Source organism: Tamandua tetradactyla, chromosome 5, assembly GCF_023851605.1.
Source record: "Tamandua tetradactyla isolate mTamTet1 chromosome 5, mTamTet1.pri, whole genome shotgun sequence".
Lineage (NCBI taxonomy): Eukaryota > Metazoa > Chordata > Mammalia > Pilosa > Myrmecophagidae > Tamandua > Tamandua tetradactyla.
Window position 1 is genome coordinate 139,964,906 of NC_135331.1, and position 22,445 is coordinate 139,987,350.

At 34.6% G+C, this 22,445-nt stretch overlaps 1 protein-coding gene across 6 annotated transcripts in view; it reads left to right on the top strand.

Annotated features, from left to right (window-relative positions):
* The window catches only part of DOP1A (DOP1 leucine zipper like protein A), a 186,579-nt gene that overhangs the window by 117,225 nt on the left and 46,909 nt on the right, over positions 1-22,445 (top strand). For all 6 annotated transcript variants that reach the window (XM_077162334.1, XM_077162336.1, XM_077162338.1 and 3 more), the window contains 9 exons: positions 687-1,308; positions 3,127-3,401; positions 4,563-4,715; positions 7,927-8,027; positions 9,295-9,554; positions 11,367-13,356; positions 14,187-14,298; positions 14,406-14,588; positions 16,023-16,148. In XM_077162334.1, coding sequence (XP_077018449.1) covers positions 687-1,308; positions 3,127-3,401; positions 4,563-4,715; positions 7,927-8,027; positions 9,295-9,554; positions 11,367-13,356; positions 14,187-14,298; positions 14,406-14,588; positions 16,023-16,148 — 3,822 coding nt within the window. The remainder of the gene's footprint in view (positions 1-686; positions 1,309-3,126; positions 3,402-4,562; positions 4,716-7,926; positions 8,028-9,294; positions 9,555-11,366; positions 13,357-14,186; positions 14,299-14,405; positions 14,589-16,022; positions 16,149-22,445) is intronic.

Consider the following 22,445-nt stretch of genomic DNA (forward strand, 5'->3'; position numbering starts at 1 on the left):
GTTAATCCATTCCAGCTCTACTCCAGTAGCTGGTTCATTTGTTTGATTATGTTGCAATTAATTATCTCAGATCTTCCTTTCTAGATTATGAACAGTTCATTTTATTCTTATTACCTATTGCAGTGTCTGGCACGCAATATTAGTTAAGTAACTTTTCAATGAAATAGAATAATTTTACACTTTTCAAACGAAAATTTCACAATAATATGCTCCTGAACATATGACATATTGGATTTTATTTCTACCTTTTAAATTTTCATTTTAACCTTACGAGTTTCATTCCTTGCATTATTTAGACATTAAGAAAATGAGTTCACCAAGCAGTTTGAATAATTGTTTGAAACAAGAGAATGAATCCTAAGGATTTGTATATATAAATTTTTTTGCCCTTAAGAACTTAACCTCATGCTGTGCGTGTAGTGAGTAATAAATACTTGGGAATAAATTGATAGAAATATATTCATTAGAATCCTATCGGTATTTCTATTTAAAATCATAAATGTCTGAATCAGTATAGAAGCTGTTTTAGAAATTCAGTAGAATATGTAGATTAAATTGTGAAGAGTCTAATCTAAGTCTGACTTTTTTTTTTGACGTCTTTTTAAAGGGGACAATTTCTAATTTCTAATTCCTAGGTATATGCCTTTAGGTATTCAGCCTTTTGTTTTTTTTTAAACCTCTACCAGGTATCATCAGTTTCTCTTGAGAATACTACTGAAGTGTTTGAAGATGGAGAAAATCCACCAAGTAGTCGATCATCAGAAAGTGGATTCACTGAGTTTATACGATATCAAGCAGACCGAACTGATGACATTGACCGAGAACTGAGTGAAGGGCAGGGGGTAGCAGCCATCCCAATTGGTAGCACATCTTCAGAGACAGAAACAGCATCCACTGTGGAATCTGAAGAAACCATCATCCAGCCCCCTACCATAGTCACTCAGGGGACAGCAAACCGAAGTGGGAAGACAGCCCAGAAGACTGCAATGCAGTGTTGCTTGGAGTATGTCCAACAATTTATAACCAGACTTATCAACCTCTATATCATTCAGAGTAAGACTTTGTCTCAGCCTTTGGCTACAGAGCTTCAATGGGATCTCAGTAGAGAGCTAGGAGAGAATTCAAAATGGGACAGGGATTCACATGGAGATGTGAAAGACCGAAACATAAGTAAGCACAAAACTTCCAGAGAGTACCTTTCAGCCTTCCTTGCTGCTTGTCAACTCTTCCTGGAGTGCTCAAGTTTTCCAGTTTACATCGCTGAGGGGAACCATACATCAGAGTTAAGTTCAGAAAAATCAGAGATTGGTAAGGTTTTTTACTCTTTTATATATATTTAAATATTTTCTATGACATGCTACTGTTTTTAAGAATTTGGATTTTGAAACTGGGATTTTTTAAGCAAGTTAAAATTTTAAAGTATGTTATTTTAATATGGAGAAATTTTTAAAGTAATATATTTTTAAAGTAATATATTACTTCATTTTTAAAGTAATGTACTTATGGGTAAATTGATATGTTGGAAGATTTTATGATTTTGATGTCTTTAACAGCTTGCCTGCAAGTGAGTTGAATCAAGGAAACTAACCTCTTTCCGTTGAGAAAAGTTGAATAATATTTATATCCACTGGCTTCCTTTATTATGGCTAGTGTCATGTTTATTTAACATTTTTATATACATACACATACTTTCTTATCAAAAAATAAGGTTGAACTATTGCGAACTATGGACTGTAGTTAAAGTAATATGTTAATACTCTTTCATCAACAGTAACAAATGTACTATTCCAATACTATGGGTCTATACTAGAGGGGGAATAAAAGGTATGGGAAGATTTGGATTTCCTTTTTTATTTTTGTTTCTTCTCTGGAGTAATGAGTATATTCTAAAATTGAACATGGGAGTGTATGTGCATCTATGTGGTGAGACAATGAGCCAGTGATTATATACTTCAGATGGCCTGTATAGTGTGTGAATATATCTAATGAAACTGCATTAGAAAAATTAAGCATCCAAATAAAAAGTAAAAAAAGAGATTTTGGCCCATATTTGTATGATAAAATAATTATATTATTAAAGCTATCTAAAGTCAAACTTTTACCTATAATGCTAAAGTTTTGTCACATGACCACTAGAAATATTAAGGCATTATTATATATGACTAATAAAAATATGTAAATTTTGTCCTTTAAGTTTACTGACATTATTTTATTTGATTGACTTAAAGGTTATAACCTACCAAGGGTTAATAGAGATAAGAAATAAAAATTGATGTTGAAAATTGGCTAAAAAAAAAAAAAAAGTTTAATTTAATGGGTCACACAGACCAAGGCAATAAATAGGACCTCAAACAGCTGCCATGTGAAGTTTTAAACACAGCCCAAAACCAGAGAGGAAAGAGCTCACTGAAAAGAGGCATTATTGTTATAAGCATGCTCTTGAGGTATGCTCTTTGAACACATTGCCCATTAAAGAACTAAAAGGCTCAACGAATTTAAACACAAGAAATATTTAGTATGTCCAAAGAAATATTAAAAATGAGGTATACAGTAGAATTAGGGAGAATCTTTGTTATGTTGAGTGGGAAATACAATATGTATAATATTTGTTAAATTAACATACAAAGATTTGAAAAACTAGAAAAAAATGTAAACTAAGCCATTAGCAGTAGTTTGCATGAGATTAAGAAAAAACAGAGAAAATCTAGCTGATAAACCATTCTCACTGCATTTCCTGCCTGCCTGGGCTGAAAGGAGCCCTTTTCTTTCCCTGTCTTCTCTATCTTCAGCATTTTTCTGTCTTGAGAGCAAAATGCCTACCTCTTACAGAGATACGCTAGTACAGAATTGGATAGACATCCAAAAATGTTTGTTGATTAATATATTGTTTTGCAGGATGTGAAAATAGATTACATAAGAAAAGTGTTTAGTCCAAAAAAAAGAAATTCTTGTTGCTGCTTTATTTTCTTAAAGCTTTAGATTTGATAAGAAACTGGCTTTGTTAATAAATTATAGCCTAAAGGCATTAAAAATAATTGCTTTTTTTTTTTTTAATCAGCTTAGAAGTTAGAGTATTGTGAAATGTTTAGTACAATTTACCTTGTTTGCTTCCATCTTTTGTTTCAGACTGTGAACAGGTGCAACCTCCTCTATGGCTCCAGACTCTGATGAATGCCTGTAGACAAGCCAGTGATTTCAGTGTTCAGAGTGTTGCTATTTCACTAGTCATGGACCTGGTGGGATTGACGCAGTCTGTGGCCATGGTCACTGGAGAAAATATCAACAGTGTAGAGCCTGCACAACCCTTGAGTCCAAACCAGGGAAGAGTAGCTGTAGTTATTAGACCTCCCCTCACTCAAGGGAATCTGAGATATATAGCTGAGAAGACAGAATTTTTCAAGGTAAATACCTAGAAATACATATATGACTAAGATAGTCACTGCCAGTATGATGCTTGACCTTGTTAGTGTAACATTGATTTTAAAGATGATAATCAGACTTAAACACCTCTTAACATTACACCAAACTGAAAAAGATGCCACGTTTGTTATATAATGCTTTGCCCATCTTGTCCCCAATTTTGTGAGGGATAAAAGATGAGGGTAATATAAGTAAGAAAGGTAAGTATAAGAGTAACGAAGCCATGGAGGAAATAATTTTAGCTAAAGAAGAGGAAAACTCATTTGTGCAATGGAACTCACTTCCAGTGAAGTGGTTGTAACACTTGCTTTTTTATAGATAAAACCCCAGCTATCCAAACCCCCCAGGAAAAGTTTTTCTGATTATCCCAGATTGTCTGGTTATCATCTGTGGTGATGATGCCATTCAAAAAAATATATACAGTCTTTGATTTGTATCACAATGGTACTGATGGTATCTACATAGAGAAATCATAAATATATTCAGATTTTATTACATCTTAAGCAAATAGATTCTTTACACGTTAAAAAGATTTTTTAAAAATCTAAGTCCATGTTGCAGTGCCCTTCCAAATATTTCTTCCTGATGCATTACAATTGGTTTCTATAACATCATGGCGAACCTTGAAGATTGCTGCATTTTTTTGTCAATGCTATCATAACTCATCATGTGCTATATTAACAGATATAGTTCTTCAGTGCATATGACCAGTTTTATGAAAGTCTTAAGTATTTTTAGTATTTGGTCTATGGACTTATTTCATTCTGAAATGTGTAACTGGAAGTATTAAATTGGGTTCAATGTAAGATTTGTATCCTCTTAAGAATAATGTATCCAGATACCATTTTATTAAACCTCCCTAATATAATGAAATGGGGTCTTATCTGGGCCCTAAGAAAGCACTTACAAGTCTGATATTTAAAATAAATACCGTTAAATGACTTTCATAAACGCTTCTAAAGAGCCTGGACAAGCAGAATGTAGGCAGATGGAAGACCACACTTTTAAATCTCATCACAGTGGCATGTTAAGTATTAGACACCTTCCACGTTTGCAAGTTTGTAACTAGTATGAAAGATTTATTAAATAAATTTTTGTTTGTGTTTACTGTAACACTGTCACCTATACATCTCTTTCTGTAGCATGTAGCTTTAACATTGTGGGACCAGCTGGGAGATGGGACACCTCAGCACCACCAGAAGAGCGTGGAACTATTTTATCAATTACATAATTTGGTTCCTTCTTCTAGCATCTGTGAGGATGTTATAAGTCAGCAGTTAACCCAAAAAGATAAGGTAAAGTCTTCCGTTCATAATCTGTGTCTCATTGTACCAAAAGTAAATTAAGGAACCTTAGTAGGAAAATTATTACAGCATTTGTATAAATGAGAGGAAATATAGAAATACAGTTCAGAGTAAGTTGATCCTATCTCTTTAAAATAAATCTGTTCTATTCTTTCCATAGAAAAGTTTTTTACAAATGCATCAGTAATATGAAAAATTAAGTGTCCCAAGATCAAATGCTGGGTTTATTTCAGTTTAGGCCACCAGTTATGGGCAGTGGTGATTAAAGCTATTACTGGTCCAAATTCCTGGATCATTTAAAGTGGAATCAGTGCCTTAGCTATGACTCTAGTAGATCCATTAGTTAATAAATGTGAAATGAAATAATGCATATAAAATTACTTTTATAAACTGTAGAGTACCAATATGACAGATTATATTATATTCAGATTATATCTGTTTGGATAACAGATATCCAAAGCGAGGATTTTGAATGTATATAGTAATACATAAATAGCTGAGCTATAAGTGGATCTGAGAGAGCATCTGGGTAATCATCCTGATTGCTCTCTTCAGGATAATTTAATGAAGTCTATGATCTTGTTGTCCCTCTCTAAAATATAAATTGAAGATTTTACTGAAAAGCTTTTTTAAAAAAGTATTTTATTGAGAAATCTTCACACACCTGTAGTCCAAACATAGTATATAGTCAGTGGCTCACAATATCAAGTTGTGTATTCATCACCATGACCATTTTTAGAATGATTGCATCCCTCTAGAAAAAAGAATAACAAGAAAAAAGAAAAAACTCATGCATCCCATACCCCTTATCCCTCCCTCTCATTGACCACTAGTATTTACTGAACAGCTTTTGAAAGTGGATTTATTTTTAAAATCCAAATACTAGTGAGTTTGAATGAGTTGTCTTCAAAAGGGCATTGTGTTATTGTGAAAAGTTTCTGTCTGATGCTCCTTTTATCCAGGGTATGGACAGATGAGTAAAAAAATATGGATAAGAAATAAACAAATAATGGGGAGATAAGGGGTAAAATAATTTGGATAGATGGAAATACTAGTGGTCAATGAGAGGAAGGCGTAAGGGGTAAAGTATATATGAGTTTTTCCTTTTCCTTTTTATTTATTTTTCTGGAGTGATACAAATGTTCTAAAAAATGATCATAGTGATGAATACACAACTATGTGATGATATTATGCGCTATTAATTGTATACCATGTGTGGACTATGGGTGCAAAGGTGTCAATAAAAATATTTTTAAAAATTAAAAAAAGCCCCCCTCTCTGCGTGGGACATGACTCCCAGGGGTGTGGACCTTCCTGGAAACATGGGACAGAGATCCTGGAATGAGCTGAGACTCAGCATCAAGGGATTGAGAAAAACCCTAGAATGAGCTGAGAATTAATATCAAGGGATTGAGAGAACCTTCTCGACCAAAAGGAGGAAGAGTGAAATGAGACTAAGTGTCAATGGCTGAGAGATTCCAAACAGAGTCGAGAGGTTATCCTGGAGGTTATTCTTACGCATTAAGTAGATATCACCTTGTTGTTCAAGATGTAGTGGAGAGGCTGGAAGGAACTGCCTGAAAATGTAGAGCTGTGTTCCAGTAGCCATGTTTCTTGATGATGATTGAACAATGATATAGTTTTCACAATTGTGACTCTGTGAATGTGAAAACCTTGTGTCTGATACTTCTTTTATCTACCATATCAACAGAAGAGTAGAACATATGGAATAAAAATAAATAATAGGGGGAACAAATGTAAAAATAAATTTAGTTTGAAATGCTAGTGGCAAATGAAAGCGAGGGGTAAGGGGTATGGTATGTATAATCTTTTTTATTCTGTTATTGTTTTATTTTTCTGTTGTATTTTCTTTTTCTAAATCGATGCAAATGTTCTAAGAAATGATGAATGTGCAACTATGTGATGATGTTAAGAATTACTGATTATGTAGAATGGAATATCTTACTGTTTTGTTTGTTGTTAATTTTTTTAATTAATTAAAAATAATAAACTAATTTAATTTAATAATAAATTTAAAAAGCATGCTGTTAAGTAAATGAAGCATTTGAGGATGGGTTGAGGTAAATGACAGGAGGTGTGAAAAGTTTATATTCTAAGAAAAAATGTTAAAATCTATTCCTTCTTCAATACATTTTTTCAAAATTGTTCAGAAATAAAATTTTAAATAAAGCCCTGTATTTTAATTTAACAATGTATGTGTTTTGCATTAAGTATAAATCTAAGATGTTACATAAATATTTTTACTTAAGTAACATTCCATTGTTAAAGAAATATTTCTTGAGTTTTGAACAAAGATGTAATGAACCCATGGAAAGAATTAAAGTACATTTTATTTCTTTACTTTTCCTTCTATGTGTTTGCATCAGTTGATGTACAAACATACTTCATATAAGAAAAGCATTTTTTAAACCCATGGAAAATGTAAGCACTCTTCTGACCTATCATTAGCAATTTAGACAGGTGGAATTCCTGATTTCTTGGGGCCTTTACTTAAAGGATTCCACAAATGCTAAAGGAGGCCTATAAAAATTCTGATGTCAAAATTTTTATTAGATTTATATTACTCTGGGTTCCTTATCTAATGCCAGGTGTTTGCTTTTCTAAATAATTTTTTTAGATTGTGTTACTCATTATTAATGCTTCAGGTTTTTCCAGATAATCCCCCAAATATTTAATTTTTAGTTTAATATTTTTCTTGTTAAATAATTTTTTAAGTATTTAAAATCTAGAGGAACAATGCAGCTTTATAGATGATAAATTCCTTTGGAATTAATGTATTATTCTAGGAGCAAAAATAAATTATATAGTACAATGAAATCAATTTTGACAACTAAATACTTATATTAAAATGAGGAGGAAAAGACTTCCTAGACTTAAGAGATCACGATCTATGCATTTCTTCCTTTGATCTCCTGTTATACAATAATCCAGTATATACCGGAAGTCTAAACTATATTATAATTATTTATCTGGTAGGGTGAGATGATCCTTCAGGTTTAATATTTCTGTGTATATTTAAGTATTTTTTACATTTCTGTTTTCATAAAAATATCAAGTTGATTGCAGTATGTATTTGAGTACTGTGAATGTAATGCCCTTCCTTAAATTGATACTTTGATTTTGCTAAAATCACTTAATATTTTCAGAGAAGAATAATTTAATCTCCCATATTCCTCCTCAGAAAATAAGGATGGAAGCACATGCAAAGTTTGCAGTTCTTTGGCATCTAACAAGGGACCTCCATATAAATAAGTCTTCGTCTTTTTCACGTTCCTTCGACAGGTTAGTTATTGATTTACTTTACATTTGATACTCAGACTTTATAGTTAGATAATTAATGTTGTTTCTTTTCTTGAGTCCTGATAGTTTGGTGGGATTAGGAAACAGTAATTTACAAATTTTATAATTTAGTAATTATTTTTATAAATCTAAGCTATATTAAAATATATGGCATCATCTTTTATCCATTCCTTCCAGTCCTGGAGCATCCAGGGCCCCTTACCCTTCATTGGACAGCTAACTATTTTTTGAGTCCCAACTATGTGCCAGGCACTTATTCTAAGTGCCAAGGATGCAGCCTTCCTGAATTTATATTCAAATTCAGTTACAATTGCAAATAGATAGTGGATTGTATAAAATTTTCCCAAGCAATTATTCTCAATCTTCTTCCTGAACTGAGTTTAATATCCATGTCTGAGCATATCACTAACAAACCCTTCCATGGATTCAAAGGACCTGTAGTTGCTTAGAGTGATTTTACTTAGTTTATTCATATCCCAAATACCAGATTTGCAGTAACTTCTAAGACTACCCTCTTTAGGTAGATTCACACCACTTTTCACAGAGGTGGACACAAACCTAACTATCCTTAAATGGCAGGATCAAGCTGTCTGCTCTGCTGGACATTATTTCAGCTGGTGTTTTTCAACTGCCATTTCGAAGTCTAATTTGACAGCCACCCTGCAATCAATCACCTTTCCTCATTTTGCTAGTGAGGCAGTGGAGGCCCAGAGAAGTTAAGTAATTTACTTAAGGCCACATAAGAAGTAAAATGGAATAGTCCAGATTTGAATCGTGAATTTTCAACTCAAAATCACTCTCCCATACATTTCCCTGAATTTAAGCATATAGCTTTATCCCATGGAAAGAATGGAAGCAGAGGTTCATGGACTGGTATGTAGTGTTAACTTGCAGGGGGTTCGGTATTTGGTGATATGAATAGGAATATGTTGCTAAAACAAAATTTATTAACTGTGTTTTTTCCCTGTTTTTTAATGTTTATATTATAAAAGTAATGCATACTTGTGAAATTTCAAAAACACAAGTATGTAGGAAAAGTAAAAAAACTGTTTTCTCCTTTCTTTTGTATTTACTCAGACTGTAGGGATTGAGATTACAAAAATGCTTGTGAAAATTATTCTGAACTATAATTACTTTAAAATAGCTAATTCAAAACAATGAACACAATTTGTGTTGATTTTAGAAAATTAGATTCTTAAAAATAAAGTAGTTGTTTTGTTCTTGTCTTAATAATTGTTCTTTATTGTAGGTCACTGTTCATCATGTTAGACAGCCTTAGCAGTCTAGATGGTTCTACCAGCTCTGTGGGACAAGCTTGGCTAAACCAAGTCCTCCAAAGACATGATATCGCAAGAGTTTTGGAACCATTGCTATTGCTCCTGCTTCATCCAAAAACTCAGAGGGTTTCAGTGCAACGTGTACAAGCAGAGCGTTATTGGAATAAGACTCCCTGTTTTCCAGGAGAAGAGAGTGGCAAGCATCTTGTGCAAAATTATGCCTGCGGCAATGGTGAATGTCACATGGAAATAGTTTTCTTTGGAATTAGGTTATGAAAATGAGTGAAAGGTGACCACAACAGTGGTTGACAGGAGAAACTGAATGTGAGGTTTTCCTCATGGGCTTATTTTTTCCCCTCTTCATTGAACTAGCCAGGCCTATATGGTCCATGTCAGAATACTTCATCAAAGACCATCTTAGAGAACTTGGAACTTTCTTATCAGTTTATTTTATCAGAAGAAGAATGTCTGTTATCTATCAGCTCTGGTCAAAGGCATTCTTCAATTTTGATGAAAATACCTTTAGAGCTTCTTTAGCAATCCTGATCCTGCAAGGCTCTGTAGATACTTTACTGGGAATTTATAATAAGCCTCTGATGCTCAGTTTATATTTCGTGGTCTTTTTCCTCATCTGTAAAAAAGAAATACCTCTTAGGGTTTTATGATAAACATTAGATGTTCAGCGTGCAGTCATGTTTATAATACTCTTAGTATAGTGACTTTCATGTCATGTTTGATAAATATTCACTATTATTACTATTGTTTGTACTTTACAAACTATCAAGTGATGCCTTGTATAATATAGCAATAATAGTCCTTTGTATTGGATTCATTTATTAGTTTAAGGACAAGACTCGCACATGTCACGTTATATATCTTGGCAAATAACCTTCTGAGGTCAGTAATTAAAAGGTCATTTTATCGAAGAGGGAGCTGATATTCAGAATGCTGTGGCTTAAGTCCCACGGCTTGGTAAGTAGTGAAGCTGGAACTAAATTTTTATGCTCCTACTCCATCTTTAATGTTTTTCTACAGAGCTTTGGTTGTTCTATCTAGCTTCCTTTTCACTGCTTCCACTGAATCTTCTAAGGATATGCTCTGTCCTGTTTAATTGCCAGAGCTTGTTTGTGTTAGCTTCTCTTGCTGCAGTTTTTATCTGTCAGCTGAATTCTTACCTCTATCTGAGATCAATCTCAGATCATACCTGTAGTGTCACAGTGCTTTCTCTGAATTCCATAGCATTTACTTATACTACTCATATGGCAAGGCACTAAAGCCTTATTTCTTTTCTGAAAGAATGTATAAGCATAGTAGTTGCTCCCAAAAAGCATAGAAATGGACAGATGTACTTGGGGTCCCTGGCTAATTTTAAAATTCTTAAAGAAGTTTAGTGATGGCTTTTCCTTCCCTCATCTTTCATTATCTTCTGGTTTAGGACCTTGCATATACTAGGTATGCCACAAATATTTGTTGAATTTTATTAAAAATCAAGAAGTTTGTGTGGTGCGATGGTGGCTCAGTGGCAGAATTCTCACCTGTGATGCTGGAGACCCAGTTCCGATTCCCAGTGCCTGACCATACAAAAAAAAAATCAAGGGGTTTATGTATTTATGCATTGACTATGTGCTAACCTTTATTTAAAGTCTTAGAAATGCATAAGTCAAAGGGAGGGATAAAAGAACACTAAAATTTCGAACTGCAGTAAAAAGAATATCTTATTTTGGGGGAAAAGAGGCAAGCTTTTATACTTCTTTAATGTTGACTCTGATGTTCTGTTCAGTTAAATTGAGTAATAGATCTTTTCCTGTTGAATTGTTTTTAATTTCTAATTTTATAAAAATAGACTATTGAACTATTCCAGTTAATAGCCATCTATCTAATTCTCTGATGTCAAATGTCTAATAATAAATTAATAAGTAATTTTACTAGGAAAATCGAAGTAAATAAGACTAATGTTTAATAATCTTGTTTCTACATTTCTATATTTCAATTATTTAAATAATTATTTTTTATTTTTCCCTCTATGATTTTCCACATATGCCAGTAAACCAAGTGCAACTCATTACATCAAAAGGGGATGGTGAAAAACTGCTTACCGTGGATGAAGTAGAAAACTTCAGTCTTACTGTTAATCCATTAAGTGACAGAATTTCCCTTCTAAGTACCAGCAGTGAGACAATTCCAATGGTTGTAACTGATTTTGATCTTCCAGACCAACAAATGGAAATACTTCAGAGTTCTGACTCTGGATGTTCGCAGTCCTCTGCTGGGGACAATTTGAGTTATGAAGTTGATTCTGAAAACATGAATGTCCAAGAGGATTCTCAAATGCCAAAGGCAAGCTCCCCGGATGATGTTGTTCAGCAGGTGGTGTTTGACCTCATATGTAAAGTCGTGAGTGGCCTCAAAGCAGAATCTGCATCAATTACATCTCAAATAGAAATTGAACCTATGACCTCAACATGCAGTGATTTAGATCTGAGTGGAGAGGTGATTAAAGATGAAGATCAGGGCACTCAGCAGAGTCAGAGTGGTTTGCTGAGTGATGAAAATTCTCTGTTTTTGTCTTTGTCTGCAGAGGAAGGTAGTGAGTGCAGGCCAAATGGAATCTCCAGAAATAGCTCTTCACCTTGTATTTCCGGAGCCACACAGACTCTCCATGACCCTTCTGTTACTCCTGCAGAAACCAAATCTAGACAGAGGAGTCACAGTAGTATTCAATTCAGCTTCAAGGAAAAATTATCCGAAAAAATCTCAGAGAAAGAAACAATTGTTAAGGAGTCAAGTAAACAGCCAGGAGCAAAACCCAAAGTAAAACTTGCCAGAAAGAAGGATGATGACAAGAAAAAAACATCAAATGAAAAACTCAAACAAACCAATGTTTTCTTTAGCGATGGTCTGGATTTGGAGAATTGGTATAGCTGTGGAGAGGGAGAAATTTCTGAAATTGAGAGTGACATGGGTTCTCCTGGATCACGGAAATCTCCCACTTTCAACATCCATCCTCTCAATCAGCATATGCTTTTGTATCTTCAATTGTATGATTCATCAAGGACTCTGTATGCTTTCTCTGCCATCAAAGCCATCTTGAAAACTAATCCTATTGCTTTTGTAAATGCTATTTCAACCACTAGTGTAAATAATGCATATACCCCTCAGTTGTCTCTCCTTCAGAATCTATTGGCCAGACACCGAATTTCTGTTATGGGCAAAGACTTTTACAGTCACATTCCAGTGGACTCTAATCATAATTTCCGGAGTTCTATGTACATAGAAATTCTTATTTCCCTCTGCTTATATTACGTGCGTAGTCACTACCCAACTCATGTCAAGGTCACTGCACAAGATTTAATAGGCAATCGAAACATGCAGATGATGAGCATAGAAATTTTGACACTTCTCTTTACTGAGTTGGCAAAAGTAATAGAAAGCTCAGCAAAGGGTTTCCCTAGTTTTATCTCTGATATGTTATCTAAGTGCAAAGTTCAGAAAGTGATTCTTCACTGTTTGCTGTCATCTATCTTTAGTGCACAGAAATGGCATAGTGAAAAAATAGCAGGTAAGAACATGGTCGCTGTGGAAGAAGGTTTCTCAGAGGACAGCCTTATCAATTTCTCAGAGGATGAATTTGACAGTGGCAGCACTCTCCAGTCACAACTTCTTAAAGTGCTTCAGAGGCTGATTGTTCTAGAACATCGGGTAATGACTATCCCTGAAGACAATGAAGCAGGTTTTGATTTTGTTGTATCTGACCTGGAACACATCAGTCCTCATCAGCCCATGACTTCTCTTCAGTATTTGCATGCTCAACCAATTACGTGTCAAGGCATGTTCCTCTGTGCAGTGATACGAGCTTTACATCAACACTGTGCTTGTAAAATGCATCCACAATGGATTGGTTTAATTACATCTACTCTGCCTTACATGGGGAAAGTTCTACAGAGAGTGGTTGTTTCTGTGACATTACAGCTTTGCAGAAATATGGATAATCTCATTCAGCAATACAAATACGAAACAGGATTATCTGATAGTAGGTAAGGGATGATTTTAATCTTTACTGTAACTGACATTTTTCATATGTATGACTGCTTAAACTTCTGGTCACATTTTGATTAAACTATTAATGGTTTCAAATTGGTGGCCAATATGTCATTTTCACAAAAAAGAAAATTCTGCTTGAGGTAGAGTACCAATATAAAAATCAAAAAGTAAAAAGGGTAGGAATATTTAAACAGGCCTTTTTCTCCAAAGGGTTGAAATTAATTGATGCTCCTCTTGACTGAGTTGGCAGAAGCAATAGAAAGCTCAACAAAGATTTCCATGGCTTTATCTCTGGTGTATTGTCTAAGAACAAATTAACTTCAGGCTGAAATTCGAATTTACAAATTATTTTCTCATTTTATTTCTAATTTTGGATTTTCATTATTTGATGGTGAATTCTATCTGTATTCCCAGACCATGTTCAGAATTAGTCTTTGAAAAAATAGCTAAATGTTTAGGAGACTGGTGTCTGGTTTTTCTCCAGCATAACCTCAGCTACTACATATATAAAAAATGAGAAAACTTCCTGCATCATTTAATATCTATGTACCTACCATTTCTCATTTGCTAAAAATTTACTGGCTCTTTTTGTCCAGATTGTGTGGAATTCTTTAACTAAAAAGAATCTTAGTATTTTCTGTCCAGTTCCCTTATTTTATACATAAGGAAATAAACACTCCTGGTTTATTCTTTTAGTTCTTTATTTTTCTAATATTTGTTGAGCACCTACTATGTGCCAGGCACATCCTGGATGTTTATCAGTGAAAAAAAAAGAACTTTGTTATCATGGAACTTTTGTTCAAATGAATACATTGTATTTCAGGCCTCTATGGATGGCATCAATTATTCCACCAGATATGATTCTTACCCTTTTGGAAGGCATCACAGCCATTATCCATTACTGTTTATTGGATCCAACTACACAGTATCACCAAGTAAGACTGTGCAGATATTTGACTCCTTTATAAAGACTATGAGATCTTAATAAGTCCCCATTTGCACACCTCAGTAAGTGATCCTTGTTTCCTCTTCACGTTAATAGCTTTTGGTCAACGTAGACCAGAAACATTTGTTTGAAGCACGTAGTGGAATCCTCTCAATCCTTCATATGATCATGTCCTCTGTGACGCTGCTTTGGAGCATCCTCCATCAGGCTGATTCTTCGGAAAAGATGACTGTTGCTGCAGCTGCATCTGTTACCACTATTAATCTTGGAGCCACAAAGGTTAAAAAACTTACATTTAATCTGTAAAGCTCAAAAGTCTATTCAAGAGCTTTCCCAAAGATTATATTCAGAATTTGTGAATAATTTGAGTAGTATTTATGGCATTCTGTGTATATTAAATATCAATTAATTAATTGATTAATCAATTAATTTCAGTAGTTTTATTGAAATATGGTTGACACACCACAGAATTTACCAATTTTAGTGAATTTTAAGTATATAGTTCAGTGTTTTCAGTACACTTACAGAGTTGTGAATCTGTCACCACAATCCAGTTTTAGAACATGTCCATCACCCATTTACAGTCATTCCCTATCTCATCCCTAGCCTTAATCAACCAGTAATCTATTTTTCTCTATATACAGATTTGCTCTTTCTGGACATTTCATATAAATGGAATCATTCAATATATAGTCTTTTGTGTGTAGCTTCTTTCATGAGACATAATGTTTTTGAGGTTCATTTGATATATGTAACATGAGTCCATACTTTGTTCTTTTTTTTAGGATACTTTAAGCTGACATTTTAACATGAAAATCCATTCTGGAAAGTAATTTAGCAATATGTATAGGGAGCTTTAACAGTTTCATAGTCTTTGACATAGTCATGTACTTTAACAGTGAATTCTTAGGTAATCCACATTATGCAAAGATATATATATGAAGTGTTCACCATAGCATTATTTAACAGCAAAGAGAGCAAACAATAAATTAAAAAATCATTAAATAAATGATCCTTTCAGTGATAATTATGTAGCCAGCAATAATCATGGTATTGAAGAACTCTTGGTGGATAGGAAAGTGCTTGAAAGTTTAGTGAATCAGAAATGTTATATAATTAAACAAATATCACTCCTCAGTTATGTAAAAAAATTTTTTTTTCATTAAAGAAAAAAGTTAATACTGTAATAGAAATATTAATAGTGTAATAGAAATACTAATATATTTCTGTGTTAATAGTGATTATTTTAGAATGATGGCATTAATGGTTGGTTTTTTTTTTTCATTTTCCTTTCCTATGCTCTTTGGTGTCTTCCAAATTTTCTACTTTATATTCTGAGGAAAATGATGGAAATGTCTAAAAATGTATTATGTCAAGTTCTCAAATTAGCATGTCTCGATTACCTAGTCTTCTAGACCTAACTTCCTAGATCTGAACACCATCTGTTGGTTTTTCTATTCTCACCACAGTGAATATAGACTTGTACATTTCCCTTATTGGTAGTTGTCTTTTATAGGGTTTTTTTTCCCTTTTAAAATTAAAATGGCTGTGGTTATATCTCTTATTAGTATTCAAAGTTCCTCTACTTACTATTAAGTGGACAGTAAAACAAGTACTATATATTTCAATAAAAACTAGAAGTACAATCTAGTTATTAGTGTTTTCATACCTTTTTTTTAAAAATTCATTTGTCATTTACTTAAACTGTTTTAGAACTTGAGACAGCAGATCCTTGAATTATTGGGGCCAATTTCAATGAATCATGGTGTTCACTTTATGGCTGCCATTGCATTTGTGTGGAATGAAAGAAGACAGAACAAAACAACCACTAGAATGAAGGTATGTGTTTAACCACTTGGTACTTTTGTTTTTTCATTTGGTGAGTACATGCCAATGTTTGATTTCCATTAGTTGCAATGAGGCTGCGTGGGTCAAAAAAAAAAAAAAAAGTTTGTCTACGGATTTAAATAACGACTTGTTGTCTAAATTGATTAAAATGTTATAGTTTTTAAAAAAGACATTATTTTTCGTGAAAAAAAGAAAGTATGCAGTGAAAACTATAGCTGTATTTTAAACTGAAATGGCAATATAGTACATTATATTTTTAAAAGGCTAGTCATTCAGGGTACAAGAATATGGAAAGAAGTTAATGTGGTATATTACATTGATTGATTTTCTTATATTGACCACCTTTACATTCCCGGGACAAATCTCACTTAGTCATAGGGTATAATCCTTTCAATATGCTGTTTGATACAGTGTGCTGTATTTGATTGAGGGTTTTTGCTTCTATTTTCATAAGTGATATTGTTCTGTAATTTTCTTTTTTCATGACATCTTTATTTGGCTTTGGTATCAGGGTATTGCTGGCCTCAAGAATGAATTAAGAAGCGTTTTCCCCCCTTTTCTTTTTCTGGAAGAGTTTGAGGATTGGTGTTTATTCCACTTTAAATGTTTTAGTAGCGTTTAACAGTGAAAATATCTGTTCTTGAATTTTTCTTTGGTGGGAGGTTTCTTGAGTCAGTTCAGGTAATTTATGGGTTCCTCGGAATTTGTTCATTTCATCTAGGCTACTAATTGGTTGGTGTACAATTGTTCATAATCTCTTACAATCCTTTTTATTTCTATAAGGTTAGTAGTAAAGTCCTTCTTTCATTTCTGATTTTAGTTGTTTGCTTCTTCTCTTATTTTCTAGCTAAATGTTTGTTGATCTTTTCAACTAACCAACTTCCGGTTTTTTGATTTTCTATTTCATTTATCTCCTCTCTATTTTTACCTTCCTTCTACTAGATTTAGGTTTATTTTTCTCTACTTTTTCTAGTTCCTTAAGGAATAAAGTTGGGTTATTTATTCATTTGAAATCTTTCTACTTTTTTAATGTAGGCATTTAATGGTGATAAGTTTCCTTGTGAGTTCTGCCTTTACTGCATCCCAAAAGTTTTCATATGCTATATTTTTATTTACATTCACCTTTAATTATTTTCTGATTTCTACAGTGATTCTTCTTTGATCCTTGATTAGAGCGTGTTTTTTTGATTTGTACATTTTGTGAATTTTTCAGTTTTCCTTCCATTATTGATTTCTAGTTTCATTCCATTGTGATCAGAAAAGATAACTTCATATAATTTAATATTTTTAAATTTGTTGAGATGTATTTTGTGGCCTCCTATATGGTTGTCCTGTAGAATGATCCATGTACACTTGAAAAGAATGTATTCTGCTGTTCTATGTCTGTTAGGTTATTGGTTTATAGTGTTGTTTAAATCCCTTGTCTCCTTACTGATCTTTTGTCTAGATGTTCTATCCATTACTGATATTGTTCTATTGAAGTCTCCAAATATTACTGTACAACAGCTTATTTCTCCCTTCAATTTTGCCAGCATTTGCCTCATATATTTTGAGACTCTGTTTTTAGGAGCATATATGTTTATAATATTTTTTCTTCTTAATGAATTGACCCTTTTATCATTAATAGTGTCTTTTTTTGTCACTTGTAACAATTTTGACTTAAAGCCAATTTTGTCTCATATAGCCACCCCAGCCTTCTTTTGGTTATTATTTGTATCGAAATTTTCTCCCATCCCTTCACTTTCAACCCTATGGATCAAAAGTGGGTCTTTTTTAGATATCATGTTTTTAAATCCATTCTTCTAGTTTCTGCCTTTTGTTTAGAGAGTTAATCCATTTATGTTTAAAGTAATTTCTGAAAAGGCAAGGACTGCAGTTTTTCTGTTTATTTTCTGTGTATACCTTTTTTTGACCACCATCTCTTCTGCTACTGTCCTCATTTGTATGTAGTTGTTTTTTTTTTTTTAATGGTGAACCATTTTGGTTCCCTTCTCATTTCCTTTTGTGTATAATATTTTAGATATTTTCTTTGTGCTTATCATGGGGATTACATTTAACATCCTATACAACTCTACCTCTATCCTTTATATTGTCACAAATTATATCTTTATGCATTGTGTGCCAAATAAAATAGATTTATAATCATATTTATGCATTTGATTTTAAATCATGGAGGAATTTAAAAATGGATTTACAAACCAAAAATACAATGATAATGACTTTTATATTTGCCCATATTTAAGTTATCTTTATAGTGTTTTTTCATTTTAACCTGAAGGACTCCCTTAAACATTTCTTGTAGGGCAGACCTACTCATAATGAACTTCCTAAACTTTTATTTATCTGGGACTTTTTAAATTTCTCCCACATTTTTGAGGAACAGTTTATTATCAGGGTTCTCTAGGGAAACAGAATTGCCAGGAGTTAAGTGTAAATATTATGATATTTTTATCTTACCCGGCTGTGGGGACATACAGGTCCAAATGCCATAGGGCAGCTACAAGCTGGGAGCTCTGATGAAAGTCCTTGATGAATTCCCCAGAAGTGACAGGCTGAAATAGAGAAAGAAACTCTCTCTTCTTACTGATGATATTATCACTTCTCTTTTAAAGCTTCAAATGATTAGATGAGACTTCTCACAGTGTTGCAGGCAGTCTCCTCAGTTGATTGTAGATGTAATCAACCATAGATGCCATTAACTTATTGATAGTTTAAGTGCATAAAATGCCTTCACAGTAACAATCAGACGAATGCTTGCTTGAATAAGCAACTGGACACCAAAACCTTTGACAGGTGAACTTAACCATCACAGTCTACCCTGTTGTTGATTTGGCAGCCATACACATCCCCTTGAACCATACTTAATCTCTAAATAAGAGCAGTAAGTTATATTTTCATCTAACAATACTCAGCTGTCCTACATTACACAGGAAACACACCAACTCTTCCCAGAATAGGGTGCAAGTCCCTGGGTAATCACTCTTAAAATTGATATCCTATAACTTGAATACTATGACATTTAGCTAATACAAGTTATATCATAAGGGGATAAGATACAGAAGAAGCCAAAGATATTTGCTTTTGTGTGTGTCTGTGTGTGTGTATGTACACACAGACATACACACACAAATAGCATAAAACAAGGACGAAATATTCAGGACCGTTATAGTCCTCATTTCTGTAACTGTTCACATAGTCATAGCTCATGTTTATAGCTACCTTCTTTCACTACCTGTTTCCTGTTTTTTTTTAATCCTCAGCAAGCTCCTCAGCTGGTCCTGGTCTTTGTCTGGTAGGGTGTTCCAAACCTTTATTCCTGGAGTTTCTCAGCCATTGATAGTCCTTCCTGGATTGGGTTTGTAGGTTTCCACTGACTTTAATCACAGAACATACTAATACTAAGAGATGCCCTAGGCATCTCCTGTATTCCAGGAAAACTCTTCTTTGCTTCCATTGTGTAGTTGCTGTCCTACTACCCTTGATATTCAGAATTACTCACTTTGGACAGTATAGTAATTCCTTCTTAGCTTGTTGATTCAGAGATATGAAGAGCCCAAAATGGACAGATGGCAATCTTTAATTCCAGCTCAGTGGAGTCGTGTTTCCTGGTGGAAGCACTCTTCCTTTTGGAACTAAGACCTTATGGTTGCAAGGACAATAACCATAGTCTATGAATACTGGCTATGGAAGAAGCAACAACATAGAGCCGATCATATACAGCTTGCAGGAGAACACTGCACAAGCCCTACAAGGTATTGCCACCTAGTGGGCACCATGATTGGTCATCAAAAGACTATTCCACCATCTTATCAACCCAGCTACTTCAGAATGAAAGAGAACATGGTAAGACCAATGAACTCCATGGGTGTGTGTCAGTTCCCACACTTCATTTGCTGTGAAGAGGTACTGTGATCAGAGGCAATGCTGTGTGAAACATCATGATGGCAGATGAGGCATTCTTTAAGTTCATGATGGTTTTGGCAGAAGCTTTGCATGCAGGGCAGGCAAACCCATATTCAGACATATGTATCCAGTCCAGTTAGAACAAAATGCTTCCCCTTCTATAATGGAAGTGGTCTAATGTAATCAACCTGCCACCAGGTAGCAAGCTGATCACCTCGGAGAATGGTGCTATGTCGAAAACTGAGTGATGGTCTCTGCTGCTGGCAGATTGGGCACCCAACAGTGGTTGTAGCCAAGTCGACCTTACTGAGTAGAAATTCATATTGCTGAGCCCATATATAACCTCTTCCCCTATTACCACGGCCACTTTGATCATGAGCCCATTGGACAGTGACAGTGGCTGGGAAAAGAGGCCAACTGGTATCCACAGAATGGGTGACCTTATCCACTTGATTATTAAAATCTTCCTCTGCTGAAGTCACTCTCTTATGAGCATTCATGTGGGATGCAAACATCTTTGGTTTTTTGCCTACTCAGAAAGTCTAGCTGACACCTCTTCCCCAAACCTCTTTGTCAGCTATTTTCAAATTATGTTTCTTCTAAATCCTTGACCATCCAGCCAAACTGTTGGTGACAGCACACGAATCGGTATACAAATGCAATTCCTATTTTTTCTTGCTTCAAGAAAAATCAACAACCAGGTGCAGTGCTCAGAGATCCACACACTGGGAGGATTTACCTTTACTACTGTCCTTGAGAGGTGTCCCAGAAAGTGCCTGTAGTGCAGCAGCTGTACACTTTTGGTTGGTACCTATATATCTTGCAGAATCATCTGTAAATCAGGTCCAAGTTTTCTCTTCCTTAGTCAACTTGATTGTAAGAAACTGTATTAGTCAGGATTCTCTAGAGAAACAGAACCAACAGGAGATATCTATAAATATGAAATTTATGAAGGTATCTGCTCTAGTTTGCTAGCTGCAAACTAGTTTACTAGCTGCAAACTAGGGGAATTTAATAAATTGCACATTTATAGTTCTAAGGCTGTGTTAATGTTCAAATTAAAGCAAGGCTATAGAAATGTCCAATCTGAGGCATCCAGGGAAAGATACCTTGGTTCCAGAAGGCTGATGATGTTCAGGGTTTCTCTCTCAACTTGAAAAGCAGATGGTAAACACTGGGGTGTCCACTAGCTTTATCTCCAGGTTTCTTGTTTCATGAAGCTCCCCCAGTGACATATTCCTTCTTCATCTCCAAAGGTCTCTGGCTGCATGGTTTCTAGTAGTTCTCATGGCTGTCTCGTTCTGTCATCATTCTCTGCTCTCTCAGAATCTCAAACCTTTTCCAAACTGCTTCCTCTTTTAAAGGATTCTGTAAAGTAATCAAGACCCTCCTGGAATGGGTGGAGGCACGTCTCCATCTAATCGAGTTTAATACCAACAATTGATTGAGTCATATCTCAGTAGAGATAACTTAATCAAGTTTCCAGCCTATTTTGCTGAATAGGGATTAGAAGAAATAGTTGCTCCCACAAGATTGATTAGGATTAAAACGTGGCTTTTCTAGGGTACGTAAATCCTTTCAGACCAATACAGTGTCTCATGCAACTGTGGGAATGGAAGAGTCCAAAATCCATAGGGCAGGCTGTGAAGCTGGTAGTCCTGATGAAGGGTCTTGACGAATTCCACAAGAGAGGCTCACTGGCTGAAGAAGGAGTGAATGACCCTGTTCTTCCTTAAAAGTATTCAACTGATTGAATTATCTTTTGTAAAGGGGGGTGCGCTCTTAATTGATTGTTGATGTAATCAGCCACAGCTACAGTCAGCTGAATGATGATTTAATAAACCAGCCTTCCGGTTTATCAGCCAGCCACAAAATATCATTGCAGCAAAGGTTAGGCCAGTGCTTGCCTGGCCAGACAATTGAGTATCATCACCTAGCCAAGTTGACAGCAGGTACCTAAGCATCATAGGAATTTCCCAACAAACCATAGCTATAGGCTGGGAAAGAGAAGGTAATCTGACATGAGTGTGGGCCATGGGCATTTTGACCACTTCCTCTTGTAACTTTCTTTTGCCTTTAGGCCTGCTTGAGGCCTTTTTTTGTATATACCACTTCCACTTTATGATGGAGTGCTGCTGTGCATGGCCAACTTTATGGCTTTATGGGTCAGACAACATCCAATTCATTATAGGCATTTCAGTTCTGATAACTTGGTGGCCCATGGTTAAGCATCTGGTCTCAGCTAACTCCCAGAAACAGGCCAGAAGCCTTTAACTTAGAAGGATAACGTGCCCCATACCACTGGACACCTAGAAATTTCACTAACGTGTAAGTCCCCTGTATTTTTGTTGGATTTATCTCCCATCCTCTGTCATGCAAATGCCT